At 46.2% G+C, this 26,091-nt stretch overlaps 1 protein-coding gene across 2 annotated transcripts in view; it reads right to left on the reverse strand.

Annotated features, from left to right (window-relative positions):
• Positions 1 to 26,091, reverse strand: part of FNDC1 (fibronectin type III domain containing 1) — a 98,193-nt gene that overhangs the window by 44,239 nt on the left and 27,863 nt on the right. The window contains exons 3-7 of one of the 2 annotated variants that reach the window (XM_057528113.1): positions 25,247 to 25,333; positions 24,753 to 24,821; positions 8,296 to 8,502; positions 3,235 to 3,333; positions 1,607 to 1,724 (exon numbers count right to left, since the gene is read on the reverse strand). In XM_057528113.1, the coding sequence (XP_057384096.1) occupies positions 1,607 to 1,724; positions 3,235 to 3,333; positions 8,296 to 8,502; positions 24,753 to 24,821; positions 25,247 to 25,333 (580 nt within the window). The remainder of the gene's footprint in view (positions 1 to 1,606; positions 1,725 to 3,234; positions 3,334 to 8,295; positions 8,503 to 24,752; positions 24,822 to 25,246; positions 25,334 to 26,091) is intronic. The other variant, XM_057528112.1, reaches the window with a different exon arrangement.

Raw genomic sequence — 26,091 nt, forward strand, 5'->3', positions numbered from 1 at the left:
GTGTGTGTGTGTGTACGTTGTGTGGAAGAGGCAATATTAAGAACCAGAACTGGCCCGAAGTACCTTGGCTCTCCAGAAAAGAAAGACAAGAAGACTCATTTCATGCCAAAGCAGGCATGTTTTCTATAAGTTCTATAAGGAAAGGCAGCATGTGGTTTTGAGTAGACTTATTACCATGAGATGGAACAAAAATGTGTAACAAACAGAGCAGGAGAGAGGAGCTTATGAAAGGAACTCTGCTGTGTGATTATCAGGCAGAGAAGTACGGTGTGACCCAACATGGTCACACTGGGCAATCCCCGACATAAGACATCCTCAACACTTGACATTAAGAGTTGCAAATGCCATTTACTGGACTGCTTTTCTAAGAAGTTTTCTTTGTGGCCACTTTACAGTAGAAAGCATTTGATGCATTAAAAGTGTGCTATTCATTACGATATTTAATTAGTTAGGATAAGACTTCAGTTGCAGACACAGCACACCAATTCGCAATAAAAGTTCTGCTAAGAAAACTCAAGCCCTCTTTTGTTTTCATCAAGATGTTGGAAATCAAAGTCCAGTGGTAATCAGGAACACTTCATGTTGGGGGAGGCCTTATGGCTTGGGAGAGAATCACTATGCATTTTCTGAGGTCTTTGACAAGAAGCAGATGTCTTTTTTTTACTAGCAGACAGTAACAGAAGCTTTATCTAGTACAAATAATATATCTAATATATATCTAATATATAATATTTCTCTATATAATATATATCATATATATATATACACACACACTCAGCATTATATTCCATTCATCTTCTAAAGTATAATCACTTTTCCTGGCTGCAAATAGGTTCAAAAATTAATACATAGTGACTAGACCACCAAATCTTTGGCTTTCTCTTGGCTACGTACACTACTTAGTCATTTAACACAAAAAATCTTTGTGACTCTATTAATCTACCACTAACTAGAAATGGCATTCACCAGTGGCCTTTTTAGCACAAAAATGATTTTAACCTTATGGTTTTTCCTCCATCGCTACTGCAAATGAATGTAAAAACCAGAATAGCATAAGATCATGGCTTAAGACAAAATACAGTGCACTTTGTTACACACAGAGGAGTTGGACAGGAAGTAGTGCAGTGTCTGAAGACTGTCTAAAGAAGAACCACTGTGTGCAAGGCATCAGACAAACGTCCACCACTCTACATAGGACCCTTCCTGCTGCCACGCTTCCCGGATAACAGGAAGACGGTAAGACTCTTCCCAAGATGGACCCACGTCCCCTGTGCGTGAACAGAACATTCATGAGACAAAGCAAAACACAACTGGGGGCAAAGAAAGAAACAGGATCTAGGAAAATTCCAAACACAAGTTAAGACTTTGAACAGATGAGAGGTGAGGTCCTACTGTGTGTCTTACACAAATCTGATTTGTGGGCAATGTGTACCACACTCGAGATTAGCTAGACTGTCATACGACAGTCTACCCGTCAGCTACAGAAGAGGTCAGCGTTCACATAGGTCCAAAAATACAATCGTTCAAATAAATACACGTCTCTTCAGGGCCAGAAAAACGATGTCTCTCATATAGAAAATAAAGACAAAGAAAGAAGGAAAAGTACCTTGATGCAACAACTTTCTTCTGTTTTTCCAAAACAGGATCCACCCAGGCTACCAGCACAGATTGGGACGATATCACCCGGACATTGATGTCTTCAGGTACATCCAGTTCATCCTCTTCTGCAATGACAATTGTGTACATGGAAAGGCTGTCCCCAACAGTAGGCTCTGCCCTGAGTCCCTCTGGTCCCCAGAGTTTATTTTTTTAATTGCTTATGCTTGAGGTAGATAAGATGAAATGAATAGAAAGTCAAGCAATTATTTGACTGGTCAACGCAGAAAACCAAAACTCCCCACTCTTCCTCTTCTTAAACACATTCTAAGCTGCCTAACCCAATCGACATAAGAACAGTAGCACAAAAGGAGGTGCTTTGCCCTTGGTCAGAGATACTCCAGATCACTCAGCGTTTTCTCAATATACACTGTGAGTTTCTGGGAAATAATGCAATTTTTACAGGAAGCGAAAGTTTAGGGGAAGAAAGGGTCAATTCAGAGCATTTCCTGGGCAATCACGGCATGAAATAAAAATTCTAGCTCAACGATTGCACAAGTCACATTGACTCCAAGGTCCTCACAATTTAGAATCTGTGATTCCAAGGCAGATTAAAAGTAATATTCAGACAGAAAAGAGAATTCAGTTTGCCAGTTTCCAATGGAATACAGTAAAGTCACAAGGTTTATAGTTTCTGTTCAATCTGTAACACTGAGACTCACAAGACGTCTTCAATTTTGCTTTTAGTCTCTTGGAGTTTTTTGGGTTTTTTGTTTGTTTTGTTTTTTTCTTTTCATCTTTCAGGGATCATGTTTCAAAAGGATGTGGCTTTCACTACAAGTAGGGGAAGGTGGAAATATGTAGCCTGTTAGAAAAGTGATACAGGGACTTCTTCTAGAGCAGCAATTAAAGAACTTAAAAAGTGAAACAACATACATGTGGGATTTTTCTTATACAACGTACAATTATAATAATTATCAGTATAAAAGTATAATATATAGATATATGCTATATTATATAATTCAAATAAATTGTGAATTCATGAAAATCATTACGCTGTAGGTTCCCTCTTTAAATTAAGGCACATGATCCAGAAAAGGTATCTTTAATTTGTTACTATATGATTGATATAAAAAATATCTGTGAGTGGATGTGGAAAAAAGTATCCCTTAGTAAGTAACCAATGATCAGGCTACCAGCAAGACACTATTACAATTTTTCTCACTCTTCTCAATGCTATTTTTTAGGCAATTTTAGCTGAAATAAAGTTTGAGTGCGTCTCTTGCATGCTGCCCCCTCCACACCTACTCTTCTTTCTCTCCCTTTGTTCCCAGTCTCTCAAGAAGGGCAGTTTATGCATGGATCAGACTGCACCTGTTAAATGGAATAAATGCTCGGCACTCCTATCATGACAGATCTGAAGCCATTCAAATATACACAGAGATAGATTTCATCACAAGAACACTCTAGCCTCTGAGTACAAAGGAAACATACATGTCTCCAAAATGTGAGCAAGTCTGCCCTGCTGTTTCCTTTTATACTCAATAAAATCCATGTGCATTGTCGCTCAGCCAGCATCATTTAGAAACAAGCAAGCCCTAGACCATGGCTTGACCAGACGCGTCCTTGGAGACATACCTGAAATCTTCCGCTTTGTTAGGGCGGCCCTGTAGACGGGCTGACTCTGCCCCCGGGAGTTCAGGGACTGCAGTGAGACCACGTACACGGACTCGGAGGCTGTGGACCAACAAGCAAGGGATGAGGCTCATGCAGCTGGTTTTCTGGAAAGCACATCCCTGCTCGTCTGTGTTCCTCTCCCCTTACCTTCTCGTCTCTCTCGGGCATTCCTACTCATTCAGACACCCCTGCTCGTCTGTGCTCCTCTCCCCTTACCTTCTCGTCTCTCTCGGGCATTCCTACTCATTCAGGACAACTACAGATGAGACCACGGACTGTGGGAACTAAACTCAAAAAGAACACGATTTATGTCAGGAAATGTGGACGGGATTTTTACCTATAATTCCTGAAAAATGGGTTTCTAGCTCATTAGCATCAAAGAAAGATGAGCAATGTTTAAAAAAGAAATGAATAGTATATTTACCCACACAATTCCCTAAATATTTTTTTACCTCCAAATATAGAGGAGGGAATGACTCTGTTTTTATTTGTCATCAAAAAGAAGGGAGAGAGACAAGAAGAGCCGGTGCACCAGGCTTGCAGCCCGGATGGCATGCTGTGCCCTTCGAGCTAAAATCCTCAGAACAGGGGTCTCTGAAGATTAGCTAAGAGCAAATGGAAGAGTTTAAATTCATCCTTTATTTCTGGATTGTTCTTTCAGTTAGTGCACCTCCACCCCACCCTCCCAAATTGTGCATTGGGCCCACTAATGTCCAACTTAACCTAAACTTGAAAACTTTATTTGGAAACAAATTACAATAATGAACTAAAACTTACAACTCTCAAGTGCTACAGAATCACGGAGTCTGAGACCCCAGTGAAACCTTGGCTAGCTTCCAATTTGACCTTCTTAGTTTACAAATAAGGACATAAAGCCATAAAAATGGATTGACTTGCCCAAGGTCACACCCCTAAAAGGACTCATAATCTTCCCTAAATCTAAAGTTGCTAATGCCCAACTCCAGGTTCTATCGACCTAGTTTCCTGTAGCAGCCTTGATCAATTCAAGAATAAAAATGAGGCAACCTGACATACTTCGAACGCGGATAGTTATATCATCAGGTAATACCTCAGCACATTAACAAGGCGGCACTAAGACCCTAAAGGAAACTTCTAACACTGGTGTCCTGCCTGCAGGAATTGCAAACTTCCATATGGCAGTGGGAGAATAAACCTGTCATTTTTACAAACAGCATGTCAAGTTAAACATAAAAGGAGACCCATGCTCAAAAATACTCACACTGAGAGCCCTGTTTATGTAAAGTAAACTTCTGTAGCCTAATTATATTTCAAGGGAAGGGGCAATACTTGACAACCTGCTCTCTCCCGTGTGTGTGTGTGTGTGTGTGTGTGTGTGTGAATACACACACACACATAGGGCAGGTGAAACTCATACTGTGACATGAGTAAATTATTTAGACTGAGGCTCTCACATCTTATTCTGTCAGAGAATTTTGAAATATATGTTTTACAAAAGGGAAGAATCAAGTTTGTAACGCTTGAATTCATAGAACATCAAACTAAGCTTCTCAACATTGGAGTCCTTTCAGGTGTGTTCATTTCTTGCTGCTACTGGCAAGTACACCAAATGCCAACAAAGAAAAAACTCTGCCATTCAACCTCACAATCCAGGAACTTGTATAAATAACTAAATGTGAAAAGCAGTGGCTTATCATTTATCAGGAACCACCAAGAAAAGAATAATTTCCCACAATTGACTCTTTTACATATCTGCGATGCATTTCTTAAAAGTTCTTGGATTTGCTGAATGCCCAGGTTCTTGATTTGCTGTGCTCTCCAAGTCAGCTTGGCCCGAGATGATCTCGAAGGAACAGTCTACACTGCAGTAAACCGTAACAATGGTTCCACACGTACTGGGTCTAGTCTCTGTGCCGTGTTAAGCATTGCACATCAATTCTTCATTTAGTGCCGACAAAGCCCCACGAGGAAACTACTCTCATTGCCTCCTTTTCACAGGTGAGGAACCAGCTCAGTGGGGTGAGGTGACCCCAAGGTCATGGCCTAAATGCAGGGCTGGTCTCACACCCGGCTCTGCGTGCCTCCAAACCCCAGGCTGTTACTAATGCAGGTGAGGAAGGGGCAGGGCCCAGGGCTCACCGGGCACTGACCCCGGGCCCGAGAAAGCACCTGACAGCTGGGTATGCACCCGTCCATCTCTTTTTCATAGAAATATAATAATGACACAGTGGTATAAAAGCACCCTTCTTTCTGTGCTCCTGATTATTGAATAAAGGGTAGAAATAAAATTTCCAAAAAGACTGCAGCGTCACCAGTCCAGGGACCACAGGACCCCAAGCCCCACCCCTCCCTGTCAGAGCCACCGTTTTCCCTCACTTCCCAACCTCGACGTAATGTGGCAGAAGCTACTTCTGAAGGTCCGTGGAAACTTTCCGAAGGACTCCAAATGTACACCTGCTCATCCTTCGTTACTGTCCGGCTCCCACCTCACCTGGGCTGGCTACCTCCTCTCCCTGTGTATTCCCACGCCCCCAGGGACTCCTTTGACCACAGGATTCAACACTGGCGCCCTCCCTCCCCCCGCAAAAGGCCCAGAGCTTCCTGCCTCTGGTGCCTGCTTTTCCCTCTCCAGCTGCTTTCACAACAGTGAGCGCTACGCACTCTGGGTACCGTCTGCCCTTGTGCACAACCGCCGGGGAGCTGGTACCCAGGATGGTGCCTGACATGGAAGATGCCCAGGAGGACATGTTTAATGAATGACTCCGAGGGCAGGGTTTCTGCTGACAGGACCACAGGCCCACCACTTTTCTCCAAGTTTCCTTAACATTTGGCCATTCCTTGCAGTACCACACTTTCAATGGCATTTGGGTCATCAATGGAATTAAAATCCTATGCAGGATAAAATAAGGAGACAGGCATCCCCTAACAGAGCAGGCCACTCCGACATCCACAGGAATTCACATCATCCCATCCTCATCCCATCCTCCTGGCCAGCATGGAGCAAGTGTCCAGTGAGACCTCCTCCTCAAGGTGACCACTGAGATCATTCACAATGGCAAGTCCAACCCTTTTTATTTGGTGAAAATTCCTAAGCTAGCAGGTTGTAGTGGAAGCCCCAGAGTCCTGAGCTGTCGGTTCAGGCCAGGATCAGGGCCCACCACTGACCTCAGTTCCAACATTTGCTCAAGTTCAGGAAGCAAAAAAAAAAAAAAAAAAAAAATCCTTCTGCGACACTCAGGTGAGCCAGGGGTTCACTACTGAGAAAACAAAAAGTCAACAGAACCAGTCAGATGAAAAAGTTGTCAACACCAAAGGACATTTTAATGTGTGGTGTCTATGAAAGATGCAGAACAATGAAAACTTTCCACTTACAAAATGCTCTCTCTACAGTATCAGAAATGCAAAATTAGTGACTATTTATCTGCTGATATCCTGGGTAGAATTTGGCCTGAATCACCAGAACAGGGCCACTTAACCTGCACAGTACAACCACTCAAGGCAAGGGGTAGGCCCAGGAATGAATGAATGAATGAATGAAGAGTCCCCAAGTTATTCTCTGGCTCCAGGTGTTGAGCCTCTAGCTCTGGGTCTCACTGCTAATACTGAAGCCAGGCTTCACGAAGCATGGACAGTTCGGATTTCTCCATTCGCTCCCACGATCCCTCGTGGTTTCGTGCGGCTTTGGAGCAGACAGGTAGCTAGTCTCTTCTGGCTGGAAGAAGTCTGGAGTCTATTTTGAGGCTTCGATGCCACGCCTGGCTCACCGCTGCCTGTGCCACCACGTGGAGACCCCGTAAAGCCCACAGAACGCCAGGCTGACCTGTGCCACGAGCACCCAACAGACTCTTCCAACAGTGGGTGTGTGAGCAGAGCAGTGAAGGTAACTTCCGAGAATCTTCCAGGGAGCGAATCCAGCCTGGCCTCCCGCTCGGTGTCTCCACCAGCTCAAATCTGCCCAGGTCAGTCTCCAGCCCCTCACTGCGTAGGCTGGGAGCCAAGCCACGCCTGATGACCGCGTCGTGAAGAGACCCACGGTCCCACTGGAGTCTTGGGAAGGCCCAGTAAATCACACCCTCTTCCTTGCCTGAGCACTGATCTAATTAGAAAGCGAACAAGAATAAGCAGTGGAGGCCAACATATCTATGGCTCGTACAAACTAAGCTGGAGAACACGGGGCAGGTGTACGTTCTAACACCAAAGCCCAGAGTCAGACAGACCTTGCTGCCCCAGGAACCCTGGGCCCTCCACGACTCGGGCACAGAGGGGCAGAACAGAATGCATACTCTGCAGCCTCGCTTCCCCCAGAGGAGGCGACAGGGAGGGGCCGAGCCACGCTTGCCCAGCGCCTCCTGCCAAACCCATCACGTAGGTGAGGGGGCATGAGGGAAGTGAGAAAAGCAGAAGTGTTGCACGAGTGTTGCAGTGTCTCCACCCCCCAGGAAGCGCCAGGCGTGAGGGATCATTGCTGCGCCCCTGGGAGCGTGGCCCGGGTCCACTGTCCAGGCCCATCGAGGAGCAAGGCCAGCAGAGGTCAGGCCTGGAACCAAGCAACCAAGCACATGACCTCTCCGGGTCACAGCCTCCACGGCCTGTGCTTTGATGCTTCCTTCACCCAATGAGGGTTTGCAAAGAGGAAGGAGGGCAGGCTCGGTCCGCAGGCTCCATCAGCTGCCACCACATCTCATCTCGATGGGACGCAAGGTCCAGTGTCCCAGGATCTAAGATGCAGCTTAGAGAGCAAAACGATGAAAGCAGAGCCGAGATGGAAAAGCATTAGCCCCGCCCCCTCACGTCCAGAAAAATGACCCAGTGCAACTGGGTCAGGAAGCCGCTGAAGGGCACTTGTCCCACCACTAACAGAAGGTGGAAAGGGTGGAGGCATGGATGGAGGATAGAACAGAGAATGAGTTTTTGAATACCTGTAATACCTGGAAAGTGAACATTACAACTGAAAGACGACGTTCTGTCACAAACAGGCTTCAAAATCTTGAAATGACAGCCAACATCATTAAAACATCGAATAGCAATGAACATGAAACTCACCTAGCTTTTTAATTTCGTGTGTTCGCTCATCTCTCGTCAGTGGAACATAATTCATCTTCCGGCCACTTTCTCCGTAGCCCAGAAGGAAGCCCCGTGATCTGCGTGGACTCTTAGCTCCAGACAGGTGCGGCGCCTTCCACGCCACGGACAGCTGGTCGTTGGAGGAGCGGACTCGGACCCGCAAGGGCTTGTTGGGCACGTCCTTTTCTTAAAGAGGACACGACACAGAGACCATTAAACAGCAAACCCTGGAGCTCGCCATCAAGGATAGAAAGCGTATCCAAAGACTGGCTGCCACAATTAGCAGTTGGGCTTAAAACATCCATTTTTGGTAACCAGTTCTAGTGAGAACATCCTTCCCCCAAGGGCATCGACACTCCGTGTCCACGTTCCTCTCCACACTGCAGACCGAGAGATCTCAAGGACTTAAAGTGAAAACATACTGTGTGTGAGACTGCCAGCCAGAAATCTTGGATGTTTTACAATGTTCCTTTTCATCTATTTCCTCTTGCCCCCTTAAAGCCAAACCACTTTCGCTGGGGTTATACTAAAACAATTTCAGTTTTATTCCAAGTTCAAGGGTAGGCTCTCCATTTCAAGGTCTAGCCTCTATAAAAATTAGGGACCACCAAGCAATTATGGAAATGACAACTATGCTCATCGCTATAATTCAGCGTGAAATATAGCAAACACTTTCATGCTATTTTTAACTGTCCTCCTGGAAGCTTTTCCACTATACAGTTGAAAAAAACAGGCTTTCCTTGTCTTTATGGTGAATCACTAAGAACTAAATACCGCTTTCTGGCCTTGATCTTAATTTCTCTTACATGTCCAAGTCTTGCCCCTTCAGACAAACCCAGCTGCTATTCCCCATGTCTGTTGTTGCCTTCCTGCTAAATGAATCCATTTAGAGAACTCTTCTTACTAAACTGAAAATCTCAAGAATCGCTCGAGGGACTTCCCTGGTGGCTCAGTGGTTAAGACTCCGCGCTCCCAATGCAGGGGGCCCGGGTTCGATCCGTGGTCAGGGGACTGTATTCCACAGGCCTGCGGCAACTGAGACTCAGCACAACCAAATTAAAAAAAAAAAAAAAAAGAATCTCTCTCATTGTTAACATACTCAAGGCAAGGCATTCCAGTGGCCAATACTTAGTGTCCAACGTTTTGCTTTTACATCAATTTAGAGCTGATAAGCTTGGGAACAAGGGCTATGGACCATGTGACAACTACACTGCCTGGTTCTGACAGTGGGCCACATTCTAGCCCTTTCTGGGGATCCAGTTACCTCATGAGTTTCCGTATATCAACCCCGCCATCAGTTCTGACTGATTTTATTAAAGTGGAAAATTCCCACCTAAGCTAACATTTCAACACTAAGACAAAATACAAAAACAAACGTCATGAGTTAGTGAGTTTCAATAGCACAGTAAATAGCCATTGGAGATGGTGATTCCGAAAAGCCAGACACCTGGCTCCAATGTCTTAAATAGGAACCAAAGGAATATCCTTTTGAATATTAGCTGGAGCTATCTAATCAGTCCAAAAGGAATATCCTTTTGAATATTAGCTGGAGCTATCTAATCAGTCCAAAAGGAATATCCTTTTGAATATTAGCTGGAGCTATCCAATCAGTCACTGGGCACCGCCATTCCTAAAGGCTACCAAGAGAATACCATACAATGGTTCAACAAATATTTTCCCCAGTACACACAGTAGAGATTACTGAGATTTTTTTTGTTTTTAATCCAATAATGTAGTCAATGAACTAACTATACAAAACTTTGTCTTGCACCCTGGTGATGTGAGTGTAACCACTTTCGCTGGGGTTATACTACAACAATTTCAGTTTTATTCCAAGTTCAGGGGTAGGCTCTCCATTTCAAGGTCCAGCCTCTATAAAAATTAGGGACCACCAAGCAATTACGGAAATGACAAATACGCTCATCGCTATAATTCAAAAGAAAATAATTTGCCCAAAGTGTTCGGTGCCAATAGTCCAAGTCACTACTGGTGCAGCATTGATGAATCGATTGGGTTCCGGTATTAATCCTATGAGTTGATCACTCTCATGAGTTCCTAGTGGGAATCTCTTGTTGCATACTCATAACAACGCAACATCCAGTGTTTCTAGAAAGGTACAGGCTGGCAAATCGTGTTAAGTGGTGTGGGTGACTGTGGACATGGATTTTCTCCATCAATGTGTCACTGCTGAACAGACTTTGTGTGGGGCTAGGGTAAGAATAGTTTTTTAAAAACAAATAGGGAAAAGATCTTGTAAAAACCACTTACAGAAAGCAAAATCTGGAAAAGGAGCAGCATGTTTAGTCTCAGTGAAGCTTTGGTTTGGTTTTTGAAGTTAGCACATTTTTGGAGGACATTCATCAGAACAGAATACACAACCGAGTTTAACTTTTCAGGAATGGAGTTTGTGTCATTTTCAGATTTATGCAAAGTTATGAAATAAACCTGACATGAGCCGTAAGCAGGGGAATAGAGGTCGAGAGAAGAAATTCTAAAGGAAGCAAAACACCTTGCTTCATTCTCTTTACATCTTCTAAGTCATGTTTTACTCTGTGTGCCCCCGATACAAACTATCACCACCCACAAAACTGTTTTAACAGAAGCCCCTCTCACGAGTGACGCCACGGCCTCTCCGAGGTAACCCCCTGATGTTGGTGTTTGGTTCCAGAGTGTCCAGCTTTGGGCAGGGGTCAGGGCTATGTTTTTTAAAAAGTCTATAAGGTGAAAATGATCTCTGCCAACAACATATGATGTTTATTTTACTTTTAAGAAAGCTCATACCTCCTCAAGGGAACCTCAGGGACACGGGGGTGAGAAATGACTCCTGTTCAGGCTGCCACAGGCCATTTGCTCTGCTCATTTTCCCAGTGGGACTGGGAACTTCCCCCCAACCAACCTGGCTACCAGAGCCTATCTCCCCAGGGGCAGCAGTAAACATGGTGGGTGTCCACGGCGCTGTCACCGACTTGACCAGCCTCAGGGCTGCCCTCCACAGCTCTCGTTCTACAGCCCCGTGGGACACAAACACGCTCCCCTCCATTGCAGAAGGCAGCACATCCGCGTGGGACTTCTGGGATGATCTCCAGCAAAATGGGCAAAGCTACCGAAAACACATGCCTGGGTCTCGCAGGAGTCAGCTAAAAAATAAATTACTGACCAGAGGTGGCATTCCCCGCTCTGTGGCTCTGCCCCTGTCCTGGGACCCTGCCAGCCTCCCATTTTACAGTGGAACCAGCGTCCGTGGAGAGCGCGCTTTTACCGGGGGACCTTGGGGAGTGTTGTCGGGCTGGGCTCCAGGACAAACAGCCCCTGACACTCAATAGCAAAATTCTGAACAAACAGTAATAAGGAAAAAGACCACTGGAATGCCCCAAAATGACAGGGTCCCTGAGGAAGAGGAAGGGGTGAGGTTCCAGGAACAAGGAGCTCAGTCCCAGACGGCACAGGTTTTTGCCTGAGGTCCTGACCCACGCCAGGCCCACTAAACGTCGGCCACGCCACCCCGTCAGACTGTACAGGCTTTCCCCCAGGCTCCAGCCTGCTGTCTAACCCTCCGCACCAGGGTTCGAGGACGAGGTGAGGCCTGCTGAGCAAGCTTTGGGCACAGGGCTGAGGCTAGTACAACCAACCACACTGACTGCTCTCTACAGAGCCTCCCAGTTTGTCACGAGCTCTTGCATGGTTCATTTTAATTGTCCTTCCAACATTCCCCAGGTGAGTAGGATCGATGTCATAATCCCCACGAGAAAACTGAGGTTCTAGAGGTGAAGTAACAGACCCAAGGCCACACGGCTAAGTGCCAAGCAGCGACCTGAATTCAGCCACTGATGCCAAGTTCCCTTCTCGCGCACCTACGCCCCTTCCATTCATGCTCTCCCCTCACCCACGAGCCATCCCACCAAACACCCAACCTCTTCTGCTAATGAATGTGGGACAAGGGTTCTGAGCTGGACAGGCCCCCTTCCGAGTGAGAGCATAATGCCTTGCACAGTAGGCATTACGTTTGCATGTATGCGTTCTTTTTAATGGATCAGACAGTATACTCAGCAGGTAGCTAAGGAACCAGAGAAGGCCCCTCCCCCAAGACTGTCCCAGACAACTGTCCCCAGACTGCGCAGAGGCCACTGACTCTGGAAACCAGAGTGAGGTGACAGTGTCATCCCTCAACGCACAGCCCTCCATCCTTCAAATCTCTGAGTTTAGAAAAGCCAACCACAATTTTTTTCAAGTACTTTCAAATTTTCTTTCCTTTGAAATTCTGGTGATACATACTTTCAACAGCTTTTATAGATCTTTTATAGATCATCTGGGAGTCCTCTTTTAAGCTGATGCACACATGAAGAAAAACTATTCATATGGTTCAAATTCACTTGCAAGGAGATTATCTGTTTTCTCTAAGCCGTATGTGATAGCCTCACAGAAGCCTTCTGAAAATTTTCTAATAAATCCCTGTAAATCTTTTATCTTGAAAACAGGAAGTCACAATTGCCAAGAGTAGTCAAGTTCACATCCACTAGTGCCGAGTGTATTTTAAACTTGGCAGGACACACTCCGTCCATCGCTCTGGGCACCACGTAACCAGGTAGATGTTGCACAGAACGGGTCAATCACAGAAGACCTACAGTGATTACACACCGTACACTAGGCAGGTCAGCTGGGTGAAACAATTACCGTGTAGATTATGATAAGTATCCAAAAACCGGGCACAATTAGGACGTCTCTCCCAGGACTTCCCTGGTAGTGCAGTGGTTAAGAATCCGCCTGCCAATGCAGGGGACACGGGTTCGAGCCCTGGTCCAGGAAGATCCCACATGCCACGGAGCAACTAAGCCCGTGCGCCACAATTACTGAGCCTGCGCTCTAGAGCCTGCGAGCCACAACTACTGAGCCCACACGCCACAACTACTGAGGCCTGCACACCTAGAGCCCGTGCTCTGCAACAAGAGAAGCCACCGCAATGAGAAGCCCGCACACCGCAACGAAGAGTAGCCCCAACTCGCCGCAACTAAAGAAAACCCGGGTGCAGCAACGAAGACCCAACGCAGCCATAAATAAATAAATAAATAAATAAATGTATAAAAATAAATAAATAGAAGAATGTCCCTCCTGATTTGTGTCGCCAGCTACGCAAATTGGCAAGTATTCTGAAATTGGAGGGAATTAAAATCTGTTTTTATCACAAAGAAAAAAAATCCAAAATTCATCATGACGCTTTGCCCATTTACAATTCAATGCTAGTTAAACGTGTAGCTTCTGATTTGGGCTTTCACAGGCTCAGAAGTAGGGGTCTGAATCTGCGTCTACCTCTCACTGCCTGTGTGATTTTGAGAATCCTCCCCAAACCTCAATTTCCTCCTCTGTAAACTAGTGTCTAGCACACTGGGTTTTGTAATCGAATCCACGTAAAGCATTTCGCATCGTAGTGGCATCTATCAAGCACACATTAAGTGCCTGTTGTGTTTGTGGTCGTGATAAAAATGAAATCGCCCATTTATCAGATGCAGTGGATGGGTGGGGGGCTCCTTCCAGAAAGTGAGCTGCGGGTGTATCACAAAGCTTTCCGTGATGCCTGACGCACAGTGGGCACTAAAAGAATGGGTTCCAAAAAACCATACGTGAGCAAAAGAGACGGGCTTATTGCCAAAGCCTCTACAAACGTGAGGCTGTCTCCATCCAGGTGACTTTTTTTGCACCATAAGCGCTGTTCATTTTCCTCATCAGCATCTCAGTTACCAGTCACTCTGAGCGGGTCCCTCCTCTTCGTTGGCATAAAAGTACACGGCCACTGCTGTCTGGGACCGCTTTCCCCGGCCTGGTCTCAGCTAGCAGGACATTCTCGTTTTCCAGGAGAACGTGAGGGATCACTCAGTCTAGAGCTTCGCGGAGTAAGTGGTCTGTCCCACTTACGGACCATCTTGACTCCCACTGTGCTGACCTCCAAGCTTTGAGAAGATGGTCCTTACCCTCATCCCGGGGTGCTCACCGGCCTTCCACTCGCCCAGTCTCTGCCCCAGGCGGCCGCCCCGCTCTCCGCAAGCAGCAGACCTCAAGGCCACCAGGGACACTGGTCTGAGGGCGGGCGGGATTCCGGCCCCGCGAGGCGCTGTCCTCAGGCTGTATTGTGCATCAGAACACCTGAGGGCTTGTGAAAACACCCCCACCTCCCACGTCTATCCGTCTGGTTGAGATTCCAGAGCTTGTATGTGCTTTTGATGAATAAGCATGATTAGGAAGAGGAAAGGGGGCAGGAGAGGGGGAGGGAAGATGTGTTAGAGGGGGTGACACGAGCTGTCTCAGCCAGAGGATACAGACACGCGCTTTGCGGCCCTCACTGTGAGTCTGGGTCCCCTGCCCCCAAAACCGGGGCAGGTCGGCAACACCTCACAGCCTCTGTCTGCCAAGGGCTCCTTCTTCCTGGCTGAATTCTGACACATAATCCTCCTGCAACACCTCTGATGCGTCCCAAAGCTCTGCAGGACCTCAGCACATTTAACGATGTACCGAGCTGTTGTCTGTTTGGACAGGCCCAGCTATTTAACAAGGAGAAAGGAAATCTCATGGCTTCATTTTGGAATAGTGTCTGTCAGAGTATCACCAACCTTCCTCATCTATTGGATCCCTACCAGGTAAGTCATCTGACAAGCGTCCTCACAATAACCCAATAAACACCCCACTGACAGACAATAAAAGTGAGGCTCAAAAAGATTAAGGGAGGGGCTTCCCTGGTGGCGCAGTGGTTGAGAATCTGCCTGCTAATGCAGGGGACACGGGTTCGAGCCCTGGTCTGGGAAGATCCCACATGCCATGGAGCAGCTGGGCCCGTGAGCCACAATTGCTGAGCCTGCGCGTCTGGAGCCTGTGCCCCGCGACGGGAGGGGCCGCGATAGAGAAAGGCCCGCGCACCGCGATGAAGAGCGGTCCCCGCACCGCGATGAAGAGTGGCCCCCGCTTGCCGCAACTGGAGAAAGCCCTCGCACGAACCGAAGACCCAACACAGCCAAAAATAAATAAATAAATAAATAAGAAAATCCTTTAAAAAAAAAAAAAAAAAAAAAAGATTAAGGGAGAATCTTGAAGCGGGGCAGTAACAGGCACTAAGCTGGCATTGGAACTCAGGTCTGTCGGAGCTGTAGCCCTGGTTCTCTGCACTGTTATTCCGAAACTCACGGTGGCTGCAGAGTTGGTGTCGCGAGCAGCGCACTGTGGCAGAAGCGTGGTGCCTGTCTGGGAGGAGGTCCCCTTGGTGCCTCACAGACACCTCTGGTGAAGGGCTGGTCTGCAGAGCTAGGCATCACCATCGAAGACTTTCACGCCGTGAGTACCCCTGCTTCGGAAGATGCCAGCTAAGTTCCTTCCCAAGGGCCTGGCTGCTCTTCAGGGAAGGTGGGTCCATTTGTTCCGCCAGGATCCACTCATCACACTATTCCCCTTACATTTACCCGTGGTTCCGTCTCCAAGGAGCGACCATCTGCTGAAGAGCCAAGTACGTGGTCAGCTACCCCAGTGGCCTGGCTGCCTGACTCATCCCGGGAGGCACTGTGGACACCAAGGGGAGAATGAGTGTGGCAGGCACGCATCTCAGCGTCCTTCAGAGACACCAGAACAGCACCCCGAAACCATCGCCTGGAGTCAGTCCATCGGTGCTGCTTCTTGAGGGGTTGGGAGAAGAGAGAAGGTCTTGAAAGAAAAAAAAAAAAAAAAAAGAACCTTGATCTCCCCCGAGCTAATCAATGTCAATTACTAATAATGTTAAAGATTGGGGAAGCCTTTCACAAAGCATTTAAAACTAACTTTTAATACCGACAAACCTAAGTGCCCTCAGTTTAAGATTTCTGCCGCCCCCTGTCCAGGTTTCACAGAGACTCCTCTTTCCTGCTTCCTAGGATCATGCAGGGACAGACAGGCTGTCATCAGATGAGGAAGCCACAGGGAATCCTACTCAACGCGGGGTATAGAAAGGGACGGTGCAGTCAGAGGCCAAACCCACGGGCTGGCACAAGGCTGCCAGCATCTGTGCCCCCAGCGGGGTCCTCAAAATCCAGCAGGACTGTCTCAGAAACAAAGCAAACGCTCCAACCACCCCGGGACCACTCCATTCCAGCCATGTTGTTTTGTTTGGCTGTTTGTTTCACAAAAGTGCTGGCTCGCTTTACCCCTGAACAGAGCTCCTCAAACGCTTCACCAAGGTTTATGTAACAGCGAAGAACATGAGCTCAAGCCCCAGAAGCCTGGAGCATGGCAATTTAGCCCCAATCTCGGTTTTATCTCAAAATTGCATTTGAATTTTATAGACTACTCTATAATATTTTGGTGTTTGTTTTAAAGTCAAAAATAACATTTTAAATGACCGGCCATCAAGAAACCACTTCCCGTCGGATCTGCGTCGTTTATCTCATGCCTTCCTGGACTCCTAGCAGTGCCATGTTCTCCCGAGTTCTGAGAACCCAGTTTGAGAAGCCCCAAGAGTGACCGGTATGTCAGCAGCTTCAGGATGTCATCCAAAAATGTCCATCAGTGGCTGACTCTGACCCCAGTGGTGCTATGAACATCAGTGAAAATTACACCATCAATGTCACCGCACAGGACTGAGGCTGCAAAGGCCAGGTCGCCCCAAGATGGCAGCCAGCAGGACATCAGCGACACAGGCAAACTCCGCACAAGCTGGCGATGAAGCCGTGCTCTCCTACCAGAACAAGAAATCAGCAGTCCTGTAACTGTTTGCACGGACACATCTCTCAGTCTTGCAGATCATATGCCCTTTGAGGGGCGTCTCTCCCTACGTTAAGCCAATAATTTTTCTCCACCACCACGAAGGCAGAGCTAAGGTCTCTGCGTCCTACTCAGGGCAGTGGCTCAGCTACAAGCCTAGAACAGTGACACAGCTGCCGACCTGCTCGGCCACCTGCACCAGGGCCTAGGGTGAGCCCTTGCCTGGGCCCAGCTCACTCGCTCCCCATCCCCGGCCCACAGCCCCCCCTGACTCAGGGTGGAAGGAAGGATGGGGAGCTCCTGCAGCTGACCCGCTGCAAAGCCTCCTCCATGAGGGATGTGAAAGCACATCATTAGAAGCATCTCCTGGACCCATCTGGTGGTGCTTCAGTTTTCAGCCATACTTCCTGAGGACTCAGGAGGGCCACAGAAAGCAAAGGAAGCAATCATCCTTTCCTGAGCTCCTTAAGGGCTGAAATGCAGACATCTGGCGTCTCCTCACCCCACAGCGGACACAGAGCCTGCTGGTTGATGTAAGCTAAGAGGAAGGGGTGTTAAAAATTCTAAGAAAAATTATTCAAAGCTTGTTTTTGGTTTGGTTTGTTTCAGTCTAAAGCTCTTCTGCATTTGTTTCATGTGGGAGTAGGATACTCAGCAATGCAGTTGTTTTCTGGATATGAAAGACCTTTTTCTGTTGAACAGCTATTCATTATTTCAATTTTTAGCGCTATCCAACATGTCATTTGCAAATGAAAGATCCAGTTACAATAAATGAATAGGCTGACAAGTGAGAAAAGGAAGTGCTTTCTTTCAGGACTGACATCTTTCTTTGCAGGGAGCCTATATTAGAAGCTGCAACCCTCTTCAGTGACACCACTGCCCCTCCCACCCTCTTCTTCACTCAGACGTCGAAAGAAAAGCCGGTGACAGATACGCAGTCAGAAAGTGGCATCCAGCCCCCAAGATGCTGGCCTTATTGGGACGTTAGATTTATTAACTACTGCAGGTTCCTCTAAGACTTGACGGCAAGGTCGGCCGACATCCCATTCAAGGCCACACACGTGGGGACGGTGGGGACAGTTCATCTCCCCAGGTGTCCACAGCCCCTGCCCCGCCCACTCAAAGCAGCCACTCATCAGCCTCTGAAATAAGCGCCCGTCCATCGGAGGAAAGGGCCTCTCTCACAGTCGCTCGTTTCCTAACAATTCACTGAAGGGAAAATCTGTGCACAGATATTTACACTCATCAGTGTAGACATGGAGATGAAACACCGCAAAATGTGGGGTTCAGCCCTGCTGCCCTGGAAGGCTGCTCACCACTGCTGCCTCTTCCCGGCAGCTGGCCGGCGCTGAGTCCTTCCCACGGCATTCTTGTTTGGGCTGAAACTCCCGAGTTCCCACCCAAGAACGTCTGGCTAAGTGACGTTAAACAGCTCTGCACACAAGCCTCTACTGCCTACTTTTTATGATTAAAGAACAGCCTGTAAGGTTGGTGAAGTCTAACCACATTCTGATGTGAGAGGCGGCTTTGAAACAGGCACTCACGTAAAGAGACCCGAGCCCCAGGATGAACGTGGAGGGGGGTAAGCCCACAGCAGGTGGATCTGACTCTGTCTCCACAGAGCGGCCAGCCCTGAGGAACTCCAATCTCCAAATGCCTTCAACGCCATCTTTCCCCCAGGCCCCGCCAAGAAACAGGGGGCAAGAACTAGGATCTCTGACTAAGGACAGCACCACAGAGTGACGACAAAGTGGCCTGCCCGGGGCCAGCCCCAGAGCCAGCAGCCAAACGAGACGGGGGTGCCCGACCTCCTGACACACCGCGCAGCCTCCAGAGCACAGGTGTGGAGAAGCAGCAGCCTCCAAATTTATCTCACTCAACAAACATCTCTTGAGCACATACTATGCGCTTGGCCCAGGCTCTGGAGATACAAAGATGAGTAAATCATTGTGCCCTGCCCCGGAGGAGCTCGTCATCCAGGCCAGGAACCACAAACCAGGTCTGCCCTGTGAATTGCACACTTAAAAAAAACACTGGGCTTCCCTGGTGGCGCAGTGGTTGAGAGTCTGCCTGCTAATGCAGGGGACACGGACACTAATAATTGCATGAGAGAGCTACTGAAAATATAATGTCACAGACATTATTAGTTCCCTGTGGGCCAAAGAATTGTTAAATTGAAACCAGTGTGTGCAAAGAGGACAGTCTTTGATTCATAATTAAAAAGTTTGAACTGGGCTACACTTAAAGCTCAGGTCCAACACTCTGCAGCCCCAGGATCTGGCTCCAGGATTATCTGACGACCGCCCAGGGCGGCAGTGCTGTCTGCGGTTCGCCTATTGCTGTACCACACAGGCTACTCTTTCCCAGAGTCATGCACACACACATCAGTTTAAGTGAGTTAACACGACTGTCTCCTTGGCTCATTTGGCAGAATGCCTGCAATTAGCATCCAGAGGAGGGGAGGGCGCCACTTCCAGTGTATCACTGGAGACAGTTCTTTATCCTGGGCACCTCTGTGTATTCAGTCACAAACCCAACACCCAGAAACTATAATTCAGTGTTTCTTCCTTGGCTCATACGCTTCCTGGATTTGCTGACCTAAGACACTCCAAGTACGGTGGAGACCAAGGCAAACAGCCATTGCTCAGCAAGGCTTCCCAACTGCTTGCAAAGCTTAGGATCGCTCATTCAAAGTGCCTTAGTGTCATTAATGCATGAAATTTCAAAGCTGAAAGGAAGCCTAGAACCTTAGAAGGAAGCTTAGAACCTGAGAAGGTTCTTAGAACAGAGCCTGGAGCCTTCCTGGGGCGCCCCATCATTGTATGGCTGAGGGGCTCAGAAGATCAGCTCTCACTGTTGGCTGAGCCTGAGTCTGGGCTGCAAGAGTGTGCAGTGGAGATGATTACGGTTTGATGGATTAATTATGCTGTAAGTTAAGAGATTAGGGAAGGAGCCCATCTCAGGACAATGGGTTAGGATTTTCAAATTCCACATCAGTCACATCTATATAAACAAACTAGCAAGAAAATGTACCTGGAGATGGGTGCTCATTTTGATGAACTACTGACAGAAAAGACCAAAACGCATGCTCGGGGCATGCCTTCCTGATATGTCCACAGACATTTCCTATGAAAGGAGTGCCAGGGAAGAAAGGAAAGAGGCCAAGCTTTGGTTTTCAGGGTTTCATAGTTTCACTGTTTCAGTGTCAAATAATTTGACACCTGTTCAAATCAGCTTTTGAGTCAGTTCCTATCGGGGAGGGGAGGCTCCCAAGATGAATCCAACCCCAGAACAGCCCTCGGGTCTAACCACGCTTGCAAAGAAGCTTTACGTTGTCTGAAGTCAGCCTTAAAGAGAACAGCAACCTTTCCTCAGAGCCAGGAGGAGGGAAGGGAGCCATGAAGGCTTAGAAGTCAAGAGAGGGAGGACAAGAGATGTCACCCTGATGACCTTTATTTCCCAGGGAGACAGGAAACAAGGTTACTTGCTAGAAGTGAGAGGAAGGCAGGCGGAGGAAGGAGCCTGAAGAAAGTGGCCAAATTTTGGACTAGCCATTGTGGGAGAAAGAAAGGAAACTGAGTAAGGACAAATAATTGCCAAGCAGAGCCGAGGACCCAGATGAAGTTAGAAAACTAGCTATAAGAAGCTGTCACAACGCGTATCAGCTTAGCTCTTTATTTCTCCCACGAGGCTCAGCAGTTAGTACGCAGGAGGGAAAACCAGAGAGCTGGGGGGAGGGGGGTGGCTGGCATGGCCATGCTGACACGAGTGTGGTTGAAATGCTGGGGACCCAGATAAACTAAGCAAGAAATGAGCCAGGAGACGGCTTCTGGACTCTGGAAAGGGGAAGGGTCTACAGACCCAAAGCCTGATTGGCTCTGAAACAAGCTTCTGACATGAGGGCACTGAAGAAGTGAGATGATGGGGAATTTCATGACTCTAGATTGTGGAGGGGAGCAACTTCATCTTAAGTGACAGGAGTGAGACTCTCCAATGGACCACTGTCACGGAGGTGGATGCAGTCCAGGATGTAGGTGCGGTGAGGCGCACAATAAGCCAAGTGCCCTCAAGCTACCTGGATTCAGGGAGCAACCTGGGGATCCGGGGGTGACTGTGATAAGGAAAGGAAGGGCTGGGCCACAGGTATCATGCCAGTGCTGGTTGCAAATGGCCTAAGAGAACTGTGAACTCTGTGCTGAACTTGAGTCTGAGCTATAATTTAACTGTAAAAAAAAAAAAAAAAAAAAAAAGTAGTAAGCTTCATGAACTAAAAGTATAATGTAAAGAAAATATGAGGCATAAATCCGACTTTCATTTTATGTCTAGTTTGGGCACCACAGTTTAAGGAAAGCACAAAGGACTAGGTTTTCAGAAAACCATAACATTATTAAAAATACACAGGATCCTACTGAGAGCTAAAATTTCCCAGATGAAGAGCTAGTGAAAGCAGATGAATTGCCCTCCGAGTCCCTGGGCTGGCTGGAAGCAGAGGTGGACCGTGGTCCTCATCCTGGACCGTGGTCCTCATTTTGACTCCCAGTGCCTGGCTCTGCATAGAGCAGATTACCCAGATCCCGTCACAGGAAAAAAAGCTCAAACAACTTCAGAAAAGTCTGCAGGAAAGCTAAATAATAGGATTCCAATATGTGAAGGGACTTGCAACATCTCTTCCCTGGGGACAAAACAAAGGGAGATGGGTTTACATCTCAACAGGAGAGATTTTACATTTACATACTAAGAACACTTTCTAACAAAATGATATGAGATGAGCTACCCAAAGAGGAAGTCTAAGCTTCTGCCCTAGGGTTGCATTTTCTGAGTCCTGAGAGTGTCCACATTTGCTTGAGTGACCCTCTGAGAATCACTCAGGTCCAGCCCACTGCCAGGACTCCCTGCACGTTTTTCCTCCCCTCTTGCGGCTTCTCAGACAGTCCCCATCGGGTCTCAGTCATCTTATCGGCATCTCCCAGGCTCTGCCACTCTGCTTGTTCTATTTCACAGTGCTGTTGGTTTTTCAAAGAATTTATGATTATGTTACAGGCTAAATTTTGTGTCTCCCCACCCCCCAAATTTTTATGTGTAAGACCTAAACCCTAGTTCCCTCAGAATGTGACTGTGTTTGGAGACTGGGCCTCTTAAGAAGTGATCAAGTTAAAATGAGGTTATTACTAAAGTGGCCCTAATCCCATCTGACTGGTGTCCTTAGAAGGAGCAGAAATTTGGACACACAAAGATACCAAGGATGCATGCCCAGAGAGGGAAGATAAGCCAAAGAGAAAGACCTCAGGAGAAATCAAATCTGCTGACACCTTCATCTTGGACTTCTAGCCTCTAGAAATGTGAGCAAATAAATATCTATTGTTTAAGGTAACCAGTCGGTGATATTTTGTTATGGCATCCCTACCAAACTCATACACGTTGTATGCATTACTTTTTGCTTACAGGTTTATTGTCTTTCTTTCCCACTAGAATACAGTCTTCATCAAGGTCATTAAGGCCCTTGTCTATCTTATTCACTATTGTGTCTTTTGCACCCAGAACTCTGCCTGGAAAGCCGCAGGCCCTGAATGAATTAATTAAATAATTAAAGTCCTATTTTTAAGTAAAGACAATGAGGTCAAGATAGATTCCAGCCAGCAAAGGAGGCCTTCTGAAATCTGAACTGAAACCACTGTTTCCAGCAGAATAAAAGAACGGATTTTCCTCTGGTTTCAAATAAACACCGGAAGAACGTGAGGTATTACTGATCAAAGCCCTAGAGCCAACCCTTGGGGCCTCACACCAGGTGCAGGTGCTAATGTCTGCGTTTCTAGGACAAATCCCTTCCTTTGCATGAAGATACCTGGAATTCAGAATAGTACTTCTTTTGTTTAACAGGATTATCATATATTAACAATTTTCTCAGAACAATAGCATAGCGTATTTTCCAGGCCGTATTTAAAAAGGTACAGATGCATGTTGATCCCTTATTGATAATTTCTCAAAAGTTATTTTTATTATTTTCATTAACAATGAAATGTAATTATTTTCTGGAACACTGTAACCAAGTCTATGCATTCTGGATATGCATTTTTTTAAAGTTCTGCTTTATATCATATACTGCAAAAGGTATTGGCTAGCAATTTCTTCCAGCATCTTTGTTAACATAATGTATGGCAAATACAGTGTTATGTATTTTAGCAGAGCATTCTTTGGCAACTAGGGCCTACAGAGGCTCCTGCAGAGAGAGGTTAAAGGATCTCACTCTCCATAAAACCAAGAGTGAGCTGGGGCATGACTGTCTGTGGTTCCCAGTTCCCAGGGTTTCTGTCACATGTGCTTACTCAGAAAGGACACACACACCCACTCTCACACACACACCTGTTTCTATTAAAGAAGGCATAAGAAATTAACTGCTTAAGAAAAAGTAAGAAAATTACTTGTTCTAAAACTGCCATTCAGAAAACTCTATCAGGAAGATGATAAAAATAAAATGGTTATTTAAAATACAAAGTATGAAATTCAAATACAAGGCACAGTACATCTGTCAGTAAAAGGTTTATGTCTGCCTGTGAATGTTTACATGTGTATCTTTAGGGGTAGACAACCTCTGAAATAAACATCCTTTCCTATTTTGCACATTTTCTAGGTGTACTACCTTCTTGACTCTTTCACTGTCAATGTCTTCCAAGGTTTGATCCTTGGCTTCTACTCTTGTCTCTCCTAATTCTCACCCACTCATCACTCTCCCTCCTTTAGTTCTCACTCTACAGCATGACTCCTAAACCCACGCCTACCTCTTGCTTCTCTCTTCCAACTTTCAGGCCCTCATCTCCAATCACCTATAAGACATCACCACTACATCCCCTCACGTCCAACGTATTTAAACAAGAACATATCACCTTTCCTAGAAATCCAGTTTGCTTTTTTGGTTGTTTTGTTCTTCCACTCCCTTTTTGTATAAAGCGGACTTTGAAAACTGCCTACACCCATCAAATCTGACCCAAGAAGCAGATTAGGGTTGTTGGTTTCCACATACTCACCTTGCTCTCAACAACAATACCAGATTGATGTACTTAAAAACACTGCTCCTTGCCACACTGCCTTTGGGACATCACCCAACCACACTCTGAAAACACTGCTTTCATTTTGCATTATCGTTTAACCATTAATCAAATATATTCATGAAGCACACAGGAAATGTCAACACTTCTCTCAACAAGTAAAACAATGTGGCCAGACAACATCAACATCCAAATGATAAAACACACATATATACAAATATGGAGCCGAGATGGAAGGCAGGTTATCTAACATATCGCAAAATATCCCATGGATAAGAAAAGAGAGAACGCCTTGATGCAGCATATTAGCCAATAAAAGCCACTGTTTGGTGGGCCCCATTCACTTCTGCATCCACAGGTAGAAGAGCTGTAAATATCCTCATCGGGCCAGGGCTGCCATCTCAACCACCATATTTGCCTGTGAACAGCACATCAGCTTCCCCAGATGTAGACGAGGACATGCCCCCACGCCAGAACACGGAAGAGCAGTGAGGAGTGAGCAACACGGGCTGCAGTCTGGTCCACCCGGTGCAGAGCGGATCGACCAAAACTGTGCGGCATGTGTGTTAGTTTAGCGATGGGAACCAAATGAAGGTTTGTGAGCACATGTATGTGTGACAGAAGCACAGCCCTCTTTTGAGATGGTGCTTCAGTGAAGACATGAACCGAATGAGCAAATAGTACCTGTGACGGTTTCATTAAATGGTCCTGGACCCTTAATGGGAAAACCATCAATCTTGATCCATTCACCTCCTAAATTAGGAAAATGTAACTTGATAGTTAGAAAGGAGGACTGTTGGAGTGTCCACATTTCAGTGCATCCCTAAACGCATATTTCAACGGTCTCTTCAACAATCTTCCAAAGGATCTGCTCAGGCCATACGAGTGACTAGGCCCCTAACCTGTATGGACAACACACATTTTTGGTCTTTTATACATAGTTTACTGTAATGAGTACTCCGAAATTTAAGACAAAACACTAATAACCTACATCAAAATTATTTTAAAAGAAGGGATAAATCTCCCCTAGTTTTCAATCTTTCAGCTTGCCATACAAGTCTAAAAATTTCTTGTTTGGGAACTCTTTAATGATTCTAGATTTGTATTGACCTGATGAAGCAAAGAATCTCCCGATCTAAGTCACAAAAATACAGCCTCCAATTCTAGATAAGACTTACCAGGCAGGCTTTCAGCTCTGTAAACTGGACGGCTCACTCCACTGTTGTTTTCTGCAGTAACCAGCACAAAGTACACTACCCCCGGCTCTGAAACATATGGTTTATATCAAGCCACCGTTTCAAATCTCCAAGAATGACAATTTAAGTCACCGTCTTCCTTATACCAGTTATAACCAAATATAAAAATCTGAATTAAGTGACCAGTCTAACTATAGCTTTCTCTCTTTTCTTTAATCAAAATCACTGACATTCATCCCAGGCAACTGAAGCACACCTGACCAAAAGAACACAAAATTTATTTAATACAAAGTACATGACATGTGTAATAAACCTGGATTCATGAGCAGTCAACAAGAAAAGCTTTTGCGTTTTTTTAATGCGAAATCAATGGAGGAAACAGGCATGCACTGTCCACTAGATAACTGGTTTAACCCACAGTGTTAGTAACTACAAAGAATATTTCCCAATGGAAACTCCAAATGGCAACCTCCAAAAAATTGGAGAAAATAGTGAGAAAATTTCAGTGTAACTCATAAAATTTAGTGCATGGGAAATCTTCATTGCAATAAATAAAGCTACATGGAATTTTCCTCTTTTCATAATAAAATATTTCCCTTACTATGTGTACATGCTGTCTTTGACATTTCAACAAAAATCTAGAAAAATATTTCCTGGGATCTTGGATATGCTAAGCTTGAAATAATTGGGCTTCACTTTTTGACGTGCATCTACAGGTCAAGGACACATAGCGAAGGTCTCTTTGGCTGAGATCCTGAAGTTGCTGGGATGCAAAATGAAACCCAGACACCGTGTTACAAATTGAGGGCACCCTGAACTTGCAGCTT

This window comes from Balaenoptera acutorostrata, chromosome 14 (genome assembly GCF_949987535.1).
Source record: "Balaenoptera acutorostrata chromosome 14, mBalAcu1.1, whole genome shotgun sequence".
Lineage (NCBI taxonomy): Eukaryota > Metazoa > Chordata > Mammalia > Artiodactyla > Balaenopteridae > Balaenoptera > Balaenoptera acutorostrata.